The sequence below is a fragment of the Oenanthe melanoleuca genome, chromosome 2 (assembly GCF_029582105.1).
Source record: "Oenanthe melanoleuca isolate GR-GAL-2019-014 chromosome 2, OMel1.0, whole genome shotgun sequence".
In the NCBI taxonomy this organism is placed as follows: domain Eukaryota; kingdom Metazoa; phylum Chordata; class Aves; order Passeriformes; family Muscicapidae; genus Oenanthe; species Oenanthe melanoleuca.
In genome coordinates this window covers 145,947,932-145,968,789 of record NC_079335.1, presented here as the reverse complement: position 1 = coordinate 145,968,789, position 20,858 = coordinate 145,947,932, and the positions used below count along the sequence as shown (strand labels likewise).

The 20,858-nt window shown below is 40.2% G+C and overlaps 1 protein-coding gene across 1 annotated transcript in view; it reads left to right on the top strand.

Annotated features, from left to right (window-relative positions):
* The window catches only part of OBSCN (obscurin, cytoskeletal calmodulin and titin-interacting RhoGEF), a 145,951-nt gene that overhangs the window by 119,628 nt on the left and 5,465 nt on the right, over window positions 1-20,858 (top strand). The window contains 15 exon segments of the mRNA XM_056484594.1: window positions 178-317; window positions 682-882; window positions 1,223-1,305; window positions 1,725-1,898; window positions 3,486-3,645; window positions 4,037-4,153; window positions 5,186-5,350; window positions 6,417-6,575; window positions 7,608-7,785; window positions 9,078-9,191; window positions 9,609-9,776; window positions 10,547-10,649; window positions 11,208-11,337; window positions 12,413-12,518; window positions 18,715-18,757. Coding sequence (XP_056340569.1) covers window positions 178-317; window positions 682-882; window positions 1,223-1,305; window positions 1,725-1,898; window positions 3,486-3,645; window positions 4,037-4,153; window positions 5,186-5,350; window positions 6,417-6,575; window positions 7,608-7,785; window positions 9,078-9,191; window positions 9,609-9,776; window positions 10,547-10,649; window positions 11,208-11,337; window positions 12,413-12,518; window positions 18,715-18,757 — 2,041 coding nt within the window.

Sequence of the window (20,858 nt, the reverse complement as noted above, 5' to 3'; positions counted from 1 at the left end):
GTAGAGCTGCAACACCATGTAGTAAAACATCTAAATTATTAATTTAACCCTAAATATCAATGGGAAATCACACTAAATATTATTGTGAATGCTTTTCCTAGGAAAATTATGATAGATCTAGTTCATGTTTAAATTGGGGATATTTATTTAACATTTTGCTGTTGCTCTGCTTTTCAGCCAAACTTCGAGTACCGGGTGCAGAAAGTGATGATGAGTCAAGAACTCCCTCTGCATCTCCTCGCCATGGACGATCCAGACCTTCATCCATTGCTCAGGAATCCTCCTCTGAATCTGAAGATGGGGATTCCAGAGGGGAGGTATGATATCTTTATGGACAAGCTGGACACAAGGAGAAAACTAAACTTAGAATGACCAACCTGCTATGGTGTAGGGATCTCCATCCTCTTTTGTGATGTAATTCAATTTTGTAGGTGTATTTAGTAGCTTTAGTGATACAGAGCACAGAGAATCAAATTCTGATGCTCACCCTGTGATCCTGAACAAGCCATTTCAGTCAACCTGGTCAAAACATAACCATGACTTGGCTTTCACAGCTGAACTTCGGAAAGTCAAAACTTGATTTTCTGTGGCCTTGGATGGAGTTGGCTTGAGGAATCTTGTTGGGAGGTTCTTTGTGAGGGAAATGGAGAGCACAAAGTGACTGTAGTTTTGTGCCTGCAGATCTTTGATGTCTACATGGTCACTGCTGACTACGTGCCCGCGGCGCCAGACAAGGAGACCATCACCCTGAAGGAAGGACAATATGTGGAAGTCCTGGATTCAGCTCATCCTCTGAAATGGCTGGTCAGGACTAAACCCACGAAATCAAGTCCCTCTCGACAGGGTTGGGTGTCTCCAGCTTATCTGGACAAGAAATTAAAGGTGACTGATCATGTTTGGTTATTTCTCGTTTAAAATTTATTGCTCCTGTTGCAGTTTAGAGCCATCCCTTTTGCAAGGAGTGATGGAGGAGGTTGTTGAAGGGATATGGAACAAGGTTGTACTTTTTCATGCTTTTATTGGACAATATTTCTGGTCTGTGCAGGAGTTTCTGGGTTGGAAAGACCTAAAAACTCTCCGGTACAAAAGAAATTTCACCCTGGTTTAGTAATTGTTGAGCTAAACAGGACTGTGAACACATGAGAGATATTCCTCAGTATGTATAGATAAAAGCACTGTCCACTTCCAAGAATTATTTTAATATTTTTTCCTAATATTGTAGTTGTCACCAGAGTGGGGAGCAACAGAAATTCCAGAGTTTCCTGGAGAGTTTGTTTCTGAAGATGAATACAAAAGGAAGCTAAGGTGAGCTCGTGTCATTTGGCATTTGCACCTTGAATTTTCCTGCCTTTTGAACCACTTGTATTTTGTGATTGATTTCAGCCTAGGAAAATTCCAGGCAATAGAGATCATAGAATCCTAGAATGGTTTTGGCTGGAAGGGACCTTAAATATCATCTAGTGCCAGTGAGTGGGCAGGGACATCTTCCACTGGCCACATCCATCCATCCATCCATCCATCCATCCATCCATCCATCCATCCATCCATCCATCCATCCATCCATCCATCCATCCATCCATCCATCCATCCATCCATCCCCAGAGAGAATCTTTCAATGCACCCCAGGAGTCAGTTCCTCTGATCATAAATCTCCACTTTACCTCTCAAGGACAATTGTGATGATTTTTCTGTGATTTCTTTCTGCCTCTCTGTCTCCCCTTCAGTGTTCTCATTCAGGAGCTGTTGATCTCAGAGGAAGATTACATTCAAGATTTACAGTTCCTCCAGTCTCATCACCTTAGGTACACTGAGACGTGTCCCAGTGTGCCAGGAGCTGTTGCCAGTCAGAAATCCACCATTTTCAGGAATATTGATGACATTGGTCGCTTCCATTCCAGGTGGGCAATCCCAACTGCCTTCATTGGAGACCACAGAGTGGCATCATTATATTGTTATTATCATTATCATTATCATTATCATTATCATTATCATTATCATTATCATTACTATTATTGTTGTTGTTATTATTATTATTATTATTGCTTTTTTTCAGGGTGACTGAGAGTATTTCTTGTTTAGATTTAGATATTTATTTATATTATAGTTTTACAAACTGTGAATTTTATAGTATTTTATGTTAACAAACTAAAAAATGGAGTCTTTTTTTGCAAGGCTTTTCAAGGATAGACTGCTTAATTCTGAAATGCTACTTAAATTATTTTTACTTATAATTTAATGACTAACTACTTGTGGCTTGCAATGCAGATTTTTTTACCTAATTACACAATGTTACTCAAACCCACGAAGAAGAAGGTGAAGAACGATTAGCTTCTGCCTTAAAACTTTCATTTCATTTTATATATATTACTATATTTTAAAACCTTAACCTTTAAGTTTTTTACCATGTGATATCATAATTTTTATTCAAATTACACACTCATAATCTTAGTTTTATTATTCAATTTTGGGAGCCTTTTCCATGGCCTCAGGTTGAATGCAGTGTTCTCCTGAGGGTCAGTGCCTGTCAGCACAGAAAGTCTAAAATTCTCAGTGACCAGGGATCCAACATATTATTATTACTATTATTATTGTTGTTATTATTATTATTACTACTACTACTACTATTGTTACTATTGCTGCTATTACTACTATTACTATTACTATTACTATTACTATTACTATTACTATTACTATTACTATTACTATTATTATTACTATTATTTCCATTATTATTACTTCCATTGTTATTACTTCCATTGTTATTACTACTATTCTTGCTGTTATTCCTGGTGTGGAGCACTGACAGTGCTGAGGTGCAGGGGAATTGATGCTCCTTTCAGAAGGGTAAATGATGTCATGGCTTAAATCATAGCAAAGGATTAGAACTTCCATAATCCCCTTCAGAGCTTCAAGGTTTCCTGTGTCCAGCTTATTTCTTACACTTTTAAGTGAATTTAACTGAGAAACAGGGAATTATGTTAAAAAGGCAACAAGACAGGCACTTCAGTGGTGTCTTCATAGATATTAATTAATGTAAAACTGTTGCCAGCATCTGTGAATTTCAGGACACCTCCCACTATCCCAGGTACTCCAAGTCCCATCTAGGCTGGCCTTGGACACTTCCAGGGATCCAGGGGCAGTCACAGCTTCTTTGGGAAATCTGTGCCAGGACATTACCATTGTCACAAGGAAGAATTTCTCCCTGATATCCCATCTAACCCTGTTAGATGTTAAACTCAGTCTGTTTAAAGCCATTCCCCCTTGTCCTGTCCTCCAGACCCTTGTCCCAAGTCCCTTCTCTGCTATTCCAGCCATGAGGAATGGCACTGTGCTGGGTGAGGAGGCACTGAGAAATTTCATGCTGACATCCCTTATCTCCCCCCACCATTTCCCTGAAGCTGGCATCTCCTGATTCCCAGTCTGGCTGCTGGGGCTGTGTTTCAGCCTCCTTCCAGCTCCTTCTCTCAGAGTTTTTGTCCCCCCAGCGTGTTCCTCCGGAGCCTGCAGAGCTGTGACACCGATGACGACGTGGCCATGTGCTTCATCAAGCACGAAGCAGAATTTAACAAATACATCCAGTACCTGGTGGGAAGGGTCCAGGCTGAGTCAATTGTTGTCAGCAAAGCTGTCCAGGATTTCTACAAGGTAAGGCAGGAGCCCAAAGCACCTGTGGGAAATTCATCCTGTAACCCACTGCACCAAGAAATGGAGTTGTTAATCATAAGTGTGAACCTCAAAAGGATTTGTAATATCTTTTGCTAAATATAATAATTTTTAGTCCACTTTCTGGCTTTTTCTGATAAGTATGGCCAATATGGGAACATATTTACATATTCTTATGCATTTATTAACATTATAAAAATTATACAGACATGAATGTGGCTGTGTTTATATAATTGTAATTAAGGGACGTTTTAAAGGTCACCACATTATAAGACCAAGAGAACTACATAAATCATAAATATAAATAAGCAAATCTTGTTTCTCTGCTCCAGCTACTCAGAATTTCATTGTTACTCCATGTATTTTTTTTCAGAGATACACAGATGAATTTGTAACTAATGAAGATCCCTCACAGCCACTTATCCCACCACTGCAGCACTACCTGGAAAAACCCATAAACAGGATCCAGCAGTACCAGACAATAATTAAGGTAAAGAGATGTTGTTCCAGGTTTACGTTCTCCTCTGTGTAGCTTGTGCAGAAAAAGATTTTATTTTTCTTTCCTATTTTTGGCTTCCTTCTGATGCAACTACAATTGAAAACTCCTTGAGTAAATAAGAGATTAATCATCACCAGTAGTGGTGTCCTCTAAATAGTTTTGTAAATGTAAATCCAGGTAGGTTCACAGAATCCAACCCCATAAAGCTCAGTGAGCTTTATTTTTAAATGTATGTGAAAATATATTTTCTGAAAAGCTTATCACCTTTCTGCTACCCTGAAATATTTTGTCTTTGAGGCTTCCATCTGTCCTACTGTCTTAGACCATAAGCAAACATTTCAGAGCAGCATTTTAAACAGTATTTTCATGGGAAAACAGCACTAAGATATTCAGGAAAAAAATAATAATGGGAAATATTTATGTATTTTAGTGTTGTATAAATGAGCAGTTTTTTGAACATTTTGAAGAACTTTCTGATTTTGAACACAGTCTTGCACACAAACACCAACATTTTTCAGGGTCTTTGGAGGAGCAAAGACATTTTCCATTCCTGCATTTCTGAAAGAGAGGAACAGGAACAAATGTGGGAAGAGCAGGGAAAATGCCACTTCACATTTTTTCCAACCTCTCTTATTACTAATCTAATGTTGACTCAGCATGGCCATGAATTCCTTGTCCTCTGGTACTGTGAGGGTAAACAGAACAGAAATGCAATGGGTAAATTTAGGATCACTTTGGAATTTTTAGGTGTGAACCACCAAAGCATATCTGGTGTTTGTTTCAACTTTATCTTTGCTTAATGTCAACTGATGTAAGTTGCAGAAAAGCCAGACTGGTTAGTCTTTAATACTGCAGAATAGGTAGGAAAGAAAAGACTTTTATCTAAGCAGGTTGTGGTGAAAAAAATGGGATAAAAAAGCCAGATGAAAAAGCCAGAGCAGATAATGAGAAACTCTTTAGCTCTGAAGGACCTGCTATTTTCCTTTTTGATTGCCCACTAACACTTTCTTCATTCACCTACAGGAATTGATCCGAAACAAAGCCAGAAACAGCCAGAACTGCACTCTGCTGGAGCAGGCCTATGCCATTGTGTCTGCCCTGACCCGAAGAGCAGAGAACAACCTCCATGTCTCACTCATTGAGAATTACCCAGGGACCTTGGAGAGCCTTGGGGAGCCCATCCGGCAGGTAACTGGAATTTCCAGTTGGTTCCATGTCTGCCTTCACCAGTTTCTAAGGGGCCTTAATTCTTAGAAGAAAATCCTTTAGAAATTATATCTGATTTGCTTATTTCGCTCACTGCTGTCCAGAAATGGGTGTTCTGGCTCCCTAAGGTATGAAACACCAGAGCATGGATTCTTATGGAGTAATTCACACATAATGCAGTTATTTGCCTTTGTGACCTGCTCATCAAGCAGGAATAAAATTGTTCTGGGCTCCTACATGATCTAAAAGGGTTGTAACTCATCCTCTCGTATTATTGGGAAGCAACACAGGGCAGTTTCTGGAGTTAATGGCATCATCAGATCCATGAGCTCCCTGGGTTTATCCCATGAACCAGATGTGTGGCCTTTTAGATGATCCAGCTATTAGGACACCTCAGTCCAGAACTTCCAACACCCTCACTCAAATTCCTGTTTCTTTATAGATTTACTGTGCTATACCAGGGAAGTAATTTATTGTGTCTGTGTCCAAAGTTTTCCATGGGAATCACAGTGTGTTGCTGAGTGGAGTTGTAAGGCTAAATTACAGTGATACTGTGGTGGGCATTCATCTCTCCACATTCAGGCATCCAAAAAGTGTCCAGTCACACCCCACAACTGTTTCCTTCTCCCTAGAAGGGAGAAACCCATGTCACTAATTGAGCTGTGTCTGAAGCTATGTGAAATAAATACTTCTTGCTCTGGTGAAGGTGACCAAATCATCATATACAGTGTCTGTGTAATACACAAAATACAAATTTCCTTTAATATTTCCAAGAGTGTTTCTACCTCTATTTTTCTGGCATCAAATAATGCCATTTAAATGAAGATGTAATGACAACCACTGGCTGTGCCTGTGTCTGATGAGTCAGCTTTAGTGTTAGAATAACACTAAATTTTAATATTTATTATTTTAATAAACCAGAGATACATCAGGGGACAATGCAATAGGAAACATTTGTTATCTGGGCACTGAAAAATAATGGTGAGACCTACCTGTGGTAATTATTCCAAATGTATCACTATGTGCTCTTCCTTCTTTTTCCTATCAGGGCCACTTCATTGTGTGGGAAGGAGCTCCAGGAGCTCGAATGGCATGGAAAGGACACAAAAGACACGTTTTCCTCTTCAAAAATTATATTGTGATCTGCAAACCAAAGAGAGACACAAAGACAGACACCTACAGCTACATCTTCAAGAACATCATGAAGGTCCGATCACTTCATCCTCACAAAAAGCATTTCTTTGGCAATTAGAGCTTCACTTTTATATCCAGCTTGGACATTCATTTAATCCTTCTGAGCTATTCCTTTGCTTCAAAAAAGTCTTTGAAGCACAAGTAGAATCTGTATTTATCCCAAAAGATCTTTTTTAAACCTCTCAGAAACATGTCAGAAACCATCAGGGTGGACTTTTACTATGCAGCAAGGATGTTACAAGTAAAAGCATTTATTTATCTCTGTTACCTCATTTAATTGACAGCATAAATATATTCTATTGATGTGGATTTTACTGTCTACAATATTTTCTTGCATTTGTAAATCTCTGGTTTTGGCAGTCTGTAATATTGGGAGCAAATTAGAAGGAATCTTATTTGATAAATTCCATTGGGTTCTTTCTGCTGATTATGTCCTTTCCAGACATCAATTCCTGTTCAGAAATGAAAAAATTCAAAGGATTTGACCCACTCATCTTCAGACAGTCAGGGCTAAAATTACTAGAAATTGAGGAAAGAATTTTCACAAGGCAGAAAATGTTCAACTCCAATAAAAAACAGCCAACCAACCAAAAAACCCATGGAGCTCTTTACCAAGCCCAGCCAGGACTTTCTGAAAGTCCTTATCTCTGTCCTGATCAATATTCATAGGCAGATTTTATTTTCCAAGCAAAATAAAATGGAAACATCTCCATGCTTTGTCCAGAGACTCTCTGTTCTCTGTTTTTTCTGTTTCCTGGGCCCAACCCTTCAGGAACAGCGTGTTCCATCCTTGGGATAACTTTTAATGCTGGACGTTGTTTCCCTGAAAAATTAATCCCAGGAAAATGTCTGGTTTGGTAACCAGAAAGTCAAACATAGCAGGGAAAGTAACTCTCAAAGTAGCTCTGATTGTTCTTCAGCCACGTTGCGTTGCTCACATGATCCGAAAAATCTTTGAGGAAAGCGCAAATTGCCCCTTTTTGCTGCTGGGAATTCCTAGGAACACAGGATTTGTGGTGACTTTCTTGCCCTTTCTGTCACTCAGCTGAACAACATCGATGTGAACGACCTGGTGGAAGGGGATGACCGGGCCTTTGAGATCTGGCACGAGCGGGAGGACCTGGTGCGCAAATACCTCCTGCAGGCGCGGACCGTCAACATCAAGAACTCCTGGGTGAAGGAGATCCTGGGCATCCAGCAGCGCATCAGCGAGCCCATCTGGAGTAAGTGTGGCACAAGACAGCCCAAAGCTCACTCTTTTTGTTTTTTCCCTTGGGTGGTTTCCTTGGAGAAATTATAAAGAGGGAGAGAAGCTGTTTGTGGTCGTTAAATGCGGGAGCGGGTCCAGGGAGGGGATCCTGCCCCTCTGCTCTTGTGGGATCCACCTGCAGTGCTCTGTCCAGTGGGGTTTCCAATTCCAAATGGACATGGAGCTGCTGCATTGAGTCCAGAACAGGCCATGAAGATAATCTGAGGGTCGGAACAGCTCTCCTGGAGAAAAGACAGGGAGAGTTGGGGTTGTACCCTGATCCAGAGTCCTACACACCCCAGTACAAATGACCCTGTGACTTCTCTGGGTTCTAGACTCTTTACTCACCTCCTGGCTTGCACTGCTCTATCTTTGCACCTGGGTTTGCTTTGGAATTTTGTCAGGTCATTAAGGCTTCATCATTTTCAGTGTCATTTGAGATTCCACCAATTTTCAATCCACAAAATCTGTCAGCGGGGATCTTTATTTTTCAGGCATAAGCTACAAATGGTGTCCAGTATAGTGTAAGGATCTTTGGCATCTTAAAATGCCAGAACAGCATTGGATTTAGTCCATATACACTGAAAACAAGTCTGGGCACTTCATTTTTGTGCCTTTAGTGAGGAAGACTATCAGGATAATTTTGTATGGTAGAAGTGGGTTAAAACAAAAGTCACTTAATAAAGAAACAGGTTGCCCAAAGTTGTGGCTGCCCCTGGATGTGTCCAAGGCCAGGCTGGATGGTGCTTGGAGCAGCCTGGGACAGTGGAAGGTGTCCCTGCCATGGCAGGGGGTGGAATGCAGTGATCTTTAAGGTCTCTTCCAACCCAAACCACTCTATGATTCTATGATCCAGTGAAAGCACGGATTTTATTGTAAGGACACCAGCAGAATGCTAGTTTGGATATCCAGGCTGAAATTTACTTGAGGAATTATCTTAACAGTGACAGATGTGTGGTGCCTGAGTAATGGATGTGCTTATTAAAATCATGGTCTAAAATAATTCCAGATCAGCAACAAATTCCTTTTTTTTTTTCATATGTTCTAATTTTATAGCCAACAATAGACATATTACAGACTGAATTTAGTCTTAGACAAGCAAGGAGAGCATGTCACTCATAAAGTCTTGAGATGCTAGAATTTCCTGCTCAGTTTTCCATTCTGAGCCTCACAGATGTCAAAAATTATTCTAATCTCACTTAGCAGCAGCCATGCCATGGACAGAGCCCCCTCCTCCAGACTAACATGCTTCCTCTGATGTTTCAGTCCCTCCAGACTTTGAGGAAGAGCTGGCAGACTGCACAGCTGAACTGGGAGAGACAGTCAAGCTGGCCTGCAAGGTGACAGGAGCTCCCAAGCCATCCATCAGCTGGTACAAAGGTACGAGCACAGGGCATCAAATGCAGCCTCCAAATGTGCTCCCTGACCATATTGATTGATAATTGGTCAGTGGGTAATCCAAGAGCTGATCCCTTAGAGATACTCAAGTCTAGACTCTGTGTTCTTGGACATTTTGGGTGTGCTCCTTTGGCTGAAAAAGCAGAATTATGACTGAAATGCATAGAATGTACTCTGGGATAATTTCTCTTTTAAGTGAGGAGTGGTGATGTATGATCCATGTACTCTGCCCTGGATGATGTTTTATAGAGCTGGATGAAGATGAAGAGCTGATTCCTCAACTTCCAACATCAGCTGCAATAATGCAGCTCTCAGCCCTCTCAGGACAAAAAGCTGGATGAAATTCCTAGGGAGGAAACTCTTAGTAAACTGTTTTCAAATAAATAATTTCTCTTTCAGATGGAAAGCTCGTGGAGGTGGATCCCCACCACATTATAATAGAAGATCCTGATGGCTCCTGCACACTGATCTTGGACAACCTGACAGGGGCTGACACAGGACAGTACATGTGCTTTGCTTCCAGTCCTGCTGGCAATGCCAGCACCTTGGGAAAGATCCTTGTTCAAGGTAAAGCCCTGCACAGATGCAGTGTTTTAAGGGTCTATAACACCATAAATTTGTACCAGCCCTGGTGTGACCAGCAGGACCAGGACAGTGGCTGTCCCCTGTGCTGGCACTGCTGAGGCACCTCCAGTCTTGGGGTCAGTTTTGGGGCTACCATGACAAAAAAGACATGGAGAAGTTGGAGTGTCCTTCCCAGGGAAGGGACTGGGAAAGGGTCTCAGCTGGAGAAAGGAGGATCAGGGGGAACCTTGTGGCTCAGCACAGCTCCCTGACAGGAGGAAGGGGGTTTGGGCTCTGCTCCAGGGAACAGGGTCAGGAGCAGAGGGAACGGCCTCAATTAGCACCAGAGAAGGTTTAAATTGGAGATTAGATAAAATTCTTCACCAAAAGTGTTATCAGCCACCAGAACAAACTTCTCAACTAATTTGTTGAGTCACCATCCCTAGAAGAGTTCAAAACACATTTAAATGTGGCACTTAGGGACGTGGCTTACTGTTGGCCTTAGCAGTATTAATGGTTGGACTCCATGACCTCAGAGGTCTTTTTCAACCTAAATAATTCTGCTTCTATGGTGTTACAAATATTAAGAGATTCCAGAGGTTCTGTACAACATACACAGGATAATTATTTTTTTAAAAAATTGATGTACAGGTACAGACAACTATTTTATGTCAAAAAATTTGGTCTTCAGTATCCTTTAGATGCAGTGAGAATTACTGGGGACACACCCTTTCTATCTGTTAATATTTCACATTTACCTTGGCTTTTTGCAGTGCCCCCACGGTTTGTGAACAAGGTCAGAAATGCTTATCTCGTGGAGGGTGAAGATGTCCAGTTCACCTGCACTGTGGAAGGAGCACCCAGGCCTCAGATCAGGTCAGTCCCACAACTCCCATGGGAACAAATCCTGGTTTCCCATTTTGCATAGTCAGAAAAGTAATTTTGAGTTTATGAGCCTTTCTTTACTGGGCCTTCCATCTTAACCCCATCCCAATGCTGGCTCTTCATGATCCAGACATTCCTGAGATTCTCAGCAATTAATTTTAGCTAGAATTTGAAAAGAAATACCTTCAGATAGACCCTGAGGATGACTCTGTCCAATCTAAAGCCCTGGAAAACATTTTATCATTGTTTATCCTCCCTGCCTTACCCCTGACTTGATTTTATCAGGTATTCAGACAAAGAGCTTAGCCAATCTTTTCTTGTCATCATTTAAAGCCCTTTTCCTGCACTGACTGAGGAGATCTCTTGGGAAGAATCTCATGAACATGTGCAGTTTAATACCCAGGTGTGATCTACCCACCTGCAGCACTCCCTTCCAGGACCCAAATGTTTGTCTAAGGATTAACTCCTGAGCTGTTTGCTGGATGGATCAGTGATCTCAGGGATGCTGCATCATTTTTCCTGGCTCATACTCCACGTTTTCCCACTCAGGTGGTACAAGGATGGGGTGCTGCTGAAGGACACCAGTAAATACCAGACTTTCAGTGAACCACGGAGTGGCATCGTAGTCCTGGTGGTCAAGAACCCTTCCAATGAGGACATGGGACATTATGAATGTGAGGTAAGTTCAGAGAGATTTAAATATCTGTCATCTGAAATTATACAGGCAGGAGAATTCATTTTGCTTGGAGAGACCCACAGCTGAGTAATTGCTCATAAAAATATTATAGAAAGTCGAGCTGAACTAGATCTGGATTGTGAATGGCCAAAAGCTGCAGAATATTCTGATCTGACAGTTTGTTGGCACAAGTAAGAATTGATGGAGCTTGTTCTGGAGCTTAAACTCAGATTCAGATCTCTAGAGGAAACTCTTAAAAAATTTGGGACCATTCTGATGTGATATTTTGTTCCTGGACTGTCTTTAAATTATGACTAAGAAATCCTCCAAAGCCAAAATAAATTAAGTCTAAATAGAAGGATAAAGCACTGAAATTCCTGTTTTGTTTAGCAAGAGTGCATGGAAGAAGCTGATAAATTTTTTAAAATGTAAGATATTTTATGAAAGTTAGTCATAGTCTATGCATTCATTGTAATAAAACAGTAATAAGTTCTGAGGGCTTGGCAATTAAAGAAATTGGTCTTGGTTTGGGAAATCAGTGTGAGTCAGCTGCTCCATGATAAATGGTTCAGCTCACAGAAATATTTAGGAAGTTTGGTATACTTTAAAGAATTCTACTGGAATTTTAGCAAAACCAGACTACTTTGCCATTGACTAAGATCCTAAGGTCCACTATTCCCTTGGTTGAGTAAAACACAGTAATTACTGCATGATAAACAAAAAAGTCCTCTTTAAGGGTTACCTAAGTGTGTGTACAGCAGGAATGTGGGCCTGTTGGGAGAGACAGAGTTACCAGGCTGCAAAGCAAATACCCAATAATTAAGTAAATAATTTTGCTGATGTGCTGTAACTTGTCTGAGCAATTTTTGGGTAAAAAACCATGAACTCCATTGAGCAGCAAAGTGTGCTTTCCAACTCCAGCTTGGCACTGGGGTCACACCTTCACCCATTTCTGTCAACACTGAATTTTCAAGGGTAGCACAGGCAGGTTTTTACCGTGACAAAAAAAAAAAAAAAAAACAAAAAAAAAACCCAACAACATCCTGTGTTTCATTTGGCACTGCACCATTCTCTCCAGCTGATGAACAGGTTAGGGTCTGCCAAAAGTGGAGCAGAGCTTTACCACCACAGCGCTGCAGCCCTGACCCAGGAGAGGAGAGGAGACCAAGCCATCACCATTGAAGGTACGACCCTTGCCCAGCTCCGTACGTACTGCCCTAAAAAACCAGGATCAGCATCTTCTGCCATCTTACCCATGCTGGTTGTCAGTGTCCATGTATCTGTACGTCTTCTGGAGATGTGCATGGGCTCTGTGCCCATCATCATCTGTTGATTTCCAAGCCTGGCAAATCAACTTCATATAATGCTCGTGGATGCATTATATGAAAAAAGGGAGGAGCGAATGAAGGGTTTGTCACGGCACTGCTAGTGCAAAAAAAGAAATGTTATACATTGTTGGAATACTTGAAAATGTGTGTCAGCCTGGCAGAAATGTTTCAGGGGCTGCTAAGTAAAGGTGGAGGTATATTGTGATTGTTCCTGGAATACCACTGGAGGGCATGGGGAGTGAATGGGAAAGCAGAACTGTCCTGAGCAATGATTAGTTCATCCATTATTTAGGACTGCCCAGGGATAGTCATAGAGTCTAATCTTTTTTTTTTCTGCCAGTTTCACTGGTAGGGTGATAAGAACTGATTCTACACCCATCCAAAAACGCATCTTTCTTCACAACTTTTAGTCATCACTTTCTAAAGTCCCTGCTTATCCCAGGGATTTCCCCACAGTGTGTGTTAGTGCTTGCTGTAAACCCAGCACAGGCCAGTTTAAATCTATGGCTACATCTCCCTAGGGAGCACTTCCTGGCATAGGGAATTGGTTCTTTTCACATCTTATGAGTGGCTGAGCGTGAACCAGCCAGTCCTGTCTCTCTTGAACAGTTCCCAGTGGCAGCTCAGGAGATGGTACAGCCAAAAAATCACCTTTAATGGGCAAGGGACAGATTTGGAGGGAAAGAGAGAGGACTGGGATAGGCACAGGCCTTTCCATGCCAGCAAACCTTGCTTTCACTGGCCTCTCCCAGATGGGGTTGGTGGAGACATGGTCAACAAAAGTCAGAATTTTGCCAACAGCTCTAGTACCTTCTTTCCTCAACTTTGGTTGTTCCACACTGTCTTGAGATAATAACAGGAGTTCAAGAGCATGATGGAAAGGGCATAATTAACAATATCAACATCCACTAAGAGGCAACGTTTTGGCTTATGGAGCTGCTGGGTAGAAAATGTTGGAGTCTGGAAAAATATTCAGGGATAAATGATCCTCTACTCATATTTTTTCATCATTTTCTACATCATCTGCTGTTGGCCCTGTTTGAGACAGGATCCTGGTCTGGCTGGACCTTTGGGCCAGCCCTCTGTAGACACAAATGGTGTGCTATTACATTAAGAGGATTCATCCACAATAAATAATTAAGATTAGCATCCTGATCTGTGAACTTTCTTGACGTGTTTTCCTTTTAGCTCTTTCCCAGAGTGCCATCCAAAAGAATTACAGGGAGGATGGTGTAAGTGTAGAAACACTTTAATTTTTTCAGCCAAATAAACCTTCAAGTACTTGAATTCTTTGTCTTTTCTATGCCCCAAAGAGAGAAAAAAATAAGTTGTGTGCAGGTTGTAGAGGAACACAAATAAATCCCTGTCAGGGCTGTATATCTTGATGAAGTCCCCTTCAGGCAGATGTAAAAGCAAATAAAGGTTGTATAAAATGTTAGGAACGTTTTCAGCTCTGGGAGTTGCAAATGTCTGTGTTCAGCCCCAAATTTCTCATCTCCTCTTACTCCTGTAATCTTAACCAAAAAAAAAAAAAAAGTGAGCTTGGTTATAGAAATACAATTGGAGTTTGCCTGGAAGTGTCAGAAATGTCATGAAATAGGTTTGTTCTGTGATGTGCAATTGCTTGAACTCGGTAATAGGGAAGAAAATAGATCCCTGAGTCATCTCCAGGGAGAAACAGAGGGAGAACTGCTCCAGGCCAGTGGAGAAAATAGGCTCATCCATGGAGCAAGAGGATTGTTGTGAGCAGAATCACAGCAGGGATGAATTTGGCAAAATGCACTTGACCATTGCTTTTTTGAGAATCAATAACCAGCCTTGATCTGCCTGGGGAAAAATCAGGTTCATCTGGCAAAGAACTGCAGGACAGGTGGATCTCATGAAGGCTATGTCTTTCCATCCCCACAATCCTTCCTATTTGTGAAAATGGGACTGCTTGTAACTTCACCAAGAGGACAACATTACTGCTCTCAGCAGGAAATAGATACCGTGTCTGCTTCCTGGCTCACCTGCACCCTGGGTCTGAGTTTTACCTGATTTATCTCTGTTCTTGTGAAATGTCCTTTGTCTGAGTCTCATGAGGCACCCAAGGGGCGACTATTTTAGTTTTCATCCTCCTGTCTTTCTGTACTGTTTATTCTGCTGAGCCAAATCCATGGTTTGGGATACCATTAGTCCAGTGGTTTGTGAGCCCTGACCTGCAGCTGGTCCACAGACCAAGACTGTGGGTATCAAAACCAAAAGTCTTTGGTTTAAATTCACACTATGGGAATTTGCAAGTTCCTTGGATGGACCAAACCCAAAAAGGATGGAAACCACTGGACTAAGGGATACCTGGTCGCTGCACTGAAGTCAATGGAGGGTTGCTTTAAAAAATCCTCTTTCTGTGGCTATTGGAAGAATTTGAGACACTTTTTAAAAAGTGTAGCTGAAAGAAGATCCTTCTCTTTGACTTCCAGTTGACTGTGTCTGCTTTGCACCTCGCTGCCTAATCTGCACATGGCACACCTGGGCTGATGTGCTCTGGCATGTTCTGGTGTGATTTACCCATCCAGGCTCACTAACTGATTATTTGTTAAGAAAAGCAAAGCCCAGTGCCTTGGAAAGGTGTTGCATTTCCATATGGGTGGACAGGTCAGGACCTAGAATGAGTCAGTCAATACAAGGGGAGGAGTCAGGGACAGGAGTGAAGATAAAACCATAAATAAAAATTCCCAAAGCAGCTACAGCCAGGCAACAATAATTCCTTCACAGCTTTACCTTAGATTTCATGCAGAGCAGGTTCTTCAGTTGCCTTGTAGCAGCCACTTAAAAATCAACAAAATACTTTGAAGTTCTTACAAAGAAGATTTAAAACACAGAGGAGCATTAGAGCTCAGTGTTACTGAAAAAATAGGGCACAGAAGTTTGTCCCCTGACCATTTGGATGTTCCCTGGTTAGGGTGATGATTAAGGTGTTTAGCTCATTATTTTTATTCTCTTATCACCATGGTTTAGTCTCATTTTTGGCTTTGAGTGCAAATCCAGGAGAGCCCCATCTGCCCTTGCAACCATGCAGGAGTGGAGCCTTTTGGTTGTTTGGGTTTTCTGCTTGTTTGTTTAGGTTTTGGTGGGGTGTTTTTGAGAGACATCCCAAACCACTTGCATTTCGTTAACATGCTCAGAAAACTCTTATATCCATGGGTTGAGCCACCAACCCTGCAGGGATTTCAAAGACCTGTGGATGTGGCACTTAGGGACAGGTTTAGTGGTGAAGGTGGCAGTGCTGGCTCAGCAGTTGGATTCAACCATTTTAAAGGTTTTTTCCAACTACAATGAGCATGAATTGCTCATTTTAGGATTTGTTTTAGCAGTTCTTGACAAGTTTTGCAGTTTAGTCTCCAAAGTGCAGCAGAAGGAGATGAAAACAGAACAGTGCTCTGGCTCATGTCAGCAGCATGAACTGGGCAGCAAAAATAGGTTTAAACTTCTGTGAGTGGAGAAAATAGACTTTTTTTTTTTTTTTTAAAGTCCATAAATAATCTTCCATCCACTCAGAGCAAGGAGAACTCACTTATCCTCAGTGTTCCATCACTTGTAAGCCCATGTTTTAATCTGTTAACCAAAGAGATGTCTGGTCCTACAAAAGCACTGGCTGTCCCTAATGCTTACAGCTTTTAACCTGCTTATCAGGGCCTCCTGCTTTGCAAAGCTGTTTGCCTAAAATGCTCTTGAAAAGTTGAAATGATAAATCTGGTGCTAAAAGTGGATGCAGAATATTTTCCTCTCGGGGGAAAAACAACAGGAAAAAACAACAACAACAACAAACAAACAAACAAACAAAAAAAAAAAAAAAAAAAAAAAAAAAAAAAAAAAAAAAAAAAAAAACCAAATTCTCTCATCCTACTTTCGTGTGGTTCTATCCTTCAATATAAGATTGCTCAAATCCTCCCTTACACCTCGGACAGCACATATGAAATTTATTAAATTTTAAAATAAAGCTATTATAACTTAAAAATAAAGCCAAATATTTAAAATAAAGCTATTTTCAGCTTTCTCATCCCAGGCCTGCTGAACTTTTGGATATTGAATCCCTTTGACATCCATTACAAATAGAAATACCACAGTTGATGTCATCTGGGAGGACTGCAAAACCAGACATTAATAGAGCAAGCATTAAAGAGACTTTTTTATTACAGACATTGTGAGATTTCATTAAATTTATCCAACTATTTAGTTTATATTATTTAATTCTCATCCAAATACACTTGCTGCTAAAATAGAGAACACCTATTTTCAGGTGTATAACCCAATTAGCTAAAACATTTTCATCAGAACATCATTATTTTTACTCATATACTCTCTGCATATGGATTAATCTCATAACATTTTTAATGAGATGTTCTAAAAGTTATTTGAAAATTGCAGAATAGTGATTTTAAGTCAGTGAAAATCTCTAACCTGAGTGCAGTAAATTGCTTGAGCACTCAGTTCATCTGCCATCACTGTATTATTATTATTCCACTATTTAAAACAAGGTTTGAATTATTTAAAAAAATATTGATTAAGGATAGATAAATGGTTTTATTGTAATTGTGTCCAGGGATAAATATTTGAAAATTATTTTGCTGTTTACTTACCCAGTTAGTGTAAACTCAAATTTCCAAACAGATTTTGTTTAAACTCACCCAGTTCTGCAGTAACTCATTTGAATCTCTGGGAAATTATTCCAGATTTTCACAGGCATAAGCAAGACAAGGCTCTGCAAAAGAAACACGAGCTCTAGGTCAGATATTAACATCAATATTTGCACAAAATTATTTTTCATTATGGTCAAATTTGTGTTTTTACCTGAGGCAGAGAAGAGCCCTTGGAAGTGAAGTGGGAGGAAAATTAGTTTAAAGTATTCCATTTAATATTGTAAATTATTTTTAATTTTCAGTCAGTGCAGGTTTGGGGGCACCATTGAAAACATCAGCACTCATCATCAGTTACTTAACAAATAATACAGACACTCCAAATTCCCCAGGCAAGAACTGTTGGTGATTTTATAGATATTTTTAAATAGCAATTCACTTAAATTGCACTGACTGAAAATTACCAGAGCTTATTTATTATAGGCTGGCTGGAAAATTGAAAACCAATTGCTGGAGATTAAATTATGGGGTTTTTTTAGATATTTTGTGAGTTTATTAAATAAAAAGTGGGGCTTGCTGATTTTTTTTTTTCTAGATCTCAAATAGGTTTAGCAATTCAGAGTGTCTCAAAGCAGTGTGGTTCAAAGAGTGCCTTAATTTTATTTCAGTGGATAGGATGGAAAACCTGCTGAAAATCTCAGTTCTTCAAATGGTATCTTCCTGCTTTTTAAAAATGCCAGTTCTAAAAAATACTTTTGATAATAACTTTTGATCTGGATATGCATCAACAGCTTGGTTATGGGAGAAGGGTCAGGAAAAATTGCAAATTAGAGCAAAAAAAAAAATAAAAAAAGAGATGGAGCAGACACAGGGCTCTCCTGGGTTTCCTAGGATTTGGGGTTTTTTTGATGCTTATTTTATCTACTGATGATAATGATATTAGTTTTTCATATTTATCACCTTGGATTTTGCATCCAGTCCATAAAAGTTTGGCCACAATCCAGTGTTTGGGGGATCTCTTTTTTATAGGAAGTTTAAAGAATTTCAGCTCTCCAGGATTTTCCAGATTGAGGCATTTTGAGGTTTCTGACACCATCACTACCTTATTATAGGATAAAGAAAAATTAAATAAGGACCTTGTTTTCTAGCTTTGACCTACCAGAAAAAAAAAAAAGTAGAATCAACCATTTTTGCCAAATCTTTCTCCATAAAATATTTAATTTCAAAGCTAAATATTCAGAGAGCATTCTGGATTCTGATTCCTGGTCAGAAACACTACAGATGATGCTGGAAATAACCACAGAAAGCATGGATGGGATGGTGCAGTTGGTTATTTTTCACTCCAGTTTATGTTGATGAACTGAGCAAAGATAATTTAATCATTTCAGCTTTTGCCTTTCTTTAACCCCATGCTGTTCATACTGTTCTCTTTGTAGTCACTGAACAAGAGACTAAAGTGCCCAAGAAAACCATCATCATGTAAGTGCTGATTTTTTTTTTTTTTTTTTGGTAACATTTGTGGTTTTTTTTGCCTTGCTGCCTCTGCATGATCCAATAACAAGCTTGTGTTCATTGGCCATGCAAGTGTGTTCATTCCCAGCCCAGCAGGTCCCACAGAACTCTCTGCCATGTGAAGTGATCACCTGAAAAAAAAGTTCTTTTCCAAAAATAGCAGCACTGGTGTTTGACACAGCCTGGGGCAGTTATTTTATGATATTACACAGGAAAAGTATTCCCCCCAGTGCTGATAGAGTCTCACAAGAGTTCAGGAAGGTAGAGTCTGAATGAAATCAGCTTTTAAAACTGTCCACCTGAAAATATCTACCAATTTAACAAATATCTCAGAGCTTAGAGTGATTTCTTCTGGCTTTATTTTAAGTTTTTCAGGAAAACCTTGTATGGTATAGCAGAAGGAAGATTAATATTTTTATCCCTTTCTATCTCTGTATTTTTAATATAAATAATTATCCTGATGACTTGGTCTTTTTAGATACTTTGAGCCTGGTTTATACTGGATGCCTATAAAATACAAAGATTAATTACTGCAAAAAGCAGTATTTTCTGTCATACATAGCCTAGAAGCCAAGCAGCCATTAAAATCTTAATTTATCTTCTTAGAGAAATACAAAATAAAATTGTTTCATGTGCTGGAAGGGGACACTGGCCTGTAACAGGATTTCAGAGCAGCTCCAACCATGTCCTGAGGTTCTGCAGTGGATATTTTGGGAAAATGCCTTCCCTCAATAGCTGCACTATTGCTAAAATCAACCCTTGACTTGGACATGAGTGGATGTATATTATTTTTGTTAGACATCAAATTGTAACTAAAGGATGGTTAAGAGTTGCTTACCTTTTATCCCTTTTATTGTTTTCTGTGAGGATTATTCCTTTAGATCCGTGCCCTTGGCCCTTTTGCAGGCAGTGGTTTATAAGTTGTCCCCCCTCCCAGAAGCTGCACATAAGCTCAGTTAAATTTCCAGACATTAGAACTTTTTCACCCTGCAAAAACCAGAAAATAAAGTGGTTTTATCTGAACTGCCTCAAGGACCATGATTCAGACTGGGGCAACTAAACAGAGAACAATTTTTTTATATCTTCTTCAGAAATATCCTGATAAAGTAGTGAGCAGGAGGGAATCTCAGAGCCAGTCCACATCTAAAACTTGGTAAATCTCATTTATCCACATCTCTGTGCCTGTATCTGGAGCAGCAGCATTAATACTGGTGGATTAAATAATATTCAATAATACAAAATACCAGCAGTCAAGCTGATTTCTAAATTTCTGAGATGTAAATTCCATAGGGGGTTGCTCTGGGCAGCTCCAGAAGGGATTCCTAAATCAAGGGCTGCAGCCTCAAAGGAGTTTGGTGAATTTAGGAGTGGAATCTCAGGCAGAAATTCCCCTCCTTTGGTGGCCATGAACTTTACATTGGAGTGGACCTCAACTGAAATTGGGATGGTGATGGGGGAAAGTTTGGGAATAATTCTGTAAAGGCAGATTCCAACTCTTAATCTGCAGCAAGCTAATGAACAGAAACAGCTTTAAAACTACTGGCAGAAAATAATAGATAATTGAGAGATGGGATTGAACAATGTCCATATATGCAAATCCCAGACCCCAAAAAACACATTTTAACTTTGCAACCTGGATCAAGGTCTACTGCAAGCATGCTAGAATTTATTCTAATCTAAAATGATTTAGTTTTGTGTAATTCAGAAAGGCACCCTGGCCAGGAGGAAGGCTGTGCACAGACCTTAAAGGGCTATAGGAAAACTGCAGAAAATTTAGGGAAAAGAGTAAAGCAGTGAGAAAAGAAGGTGCTCTACAAGGCAATTAATCTCCCTGTAACTAACCCAGTCCTCAAAGGGAGAGATTGATGGTGGAAACAAATCCAATCTCCTGAGGAGCAGGAAGTACAAGTTGTCAAAAATAAGAGCAGAAGATGAGAAAGGCTGCAGTAAACCCAAGAGGATTACTCTTCCATGATGGACATAAATAGGTTCTCCATTCTCAAGGGCAAAAGTCAGAGCAGAGACGTCTAAAGAGCAGAGGGGGGACTTCAGCCCCACGTGGCTGTGG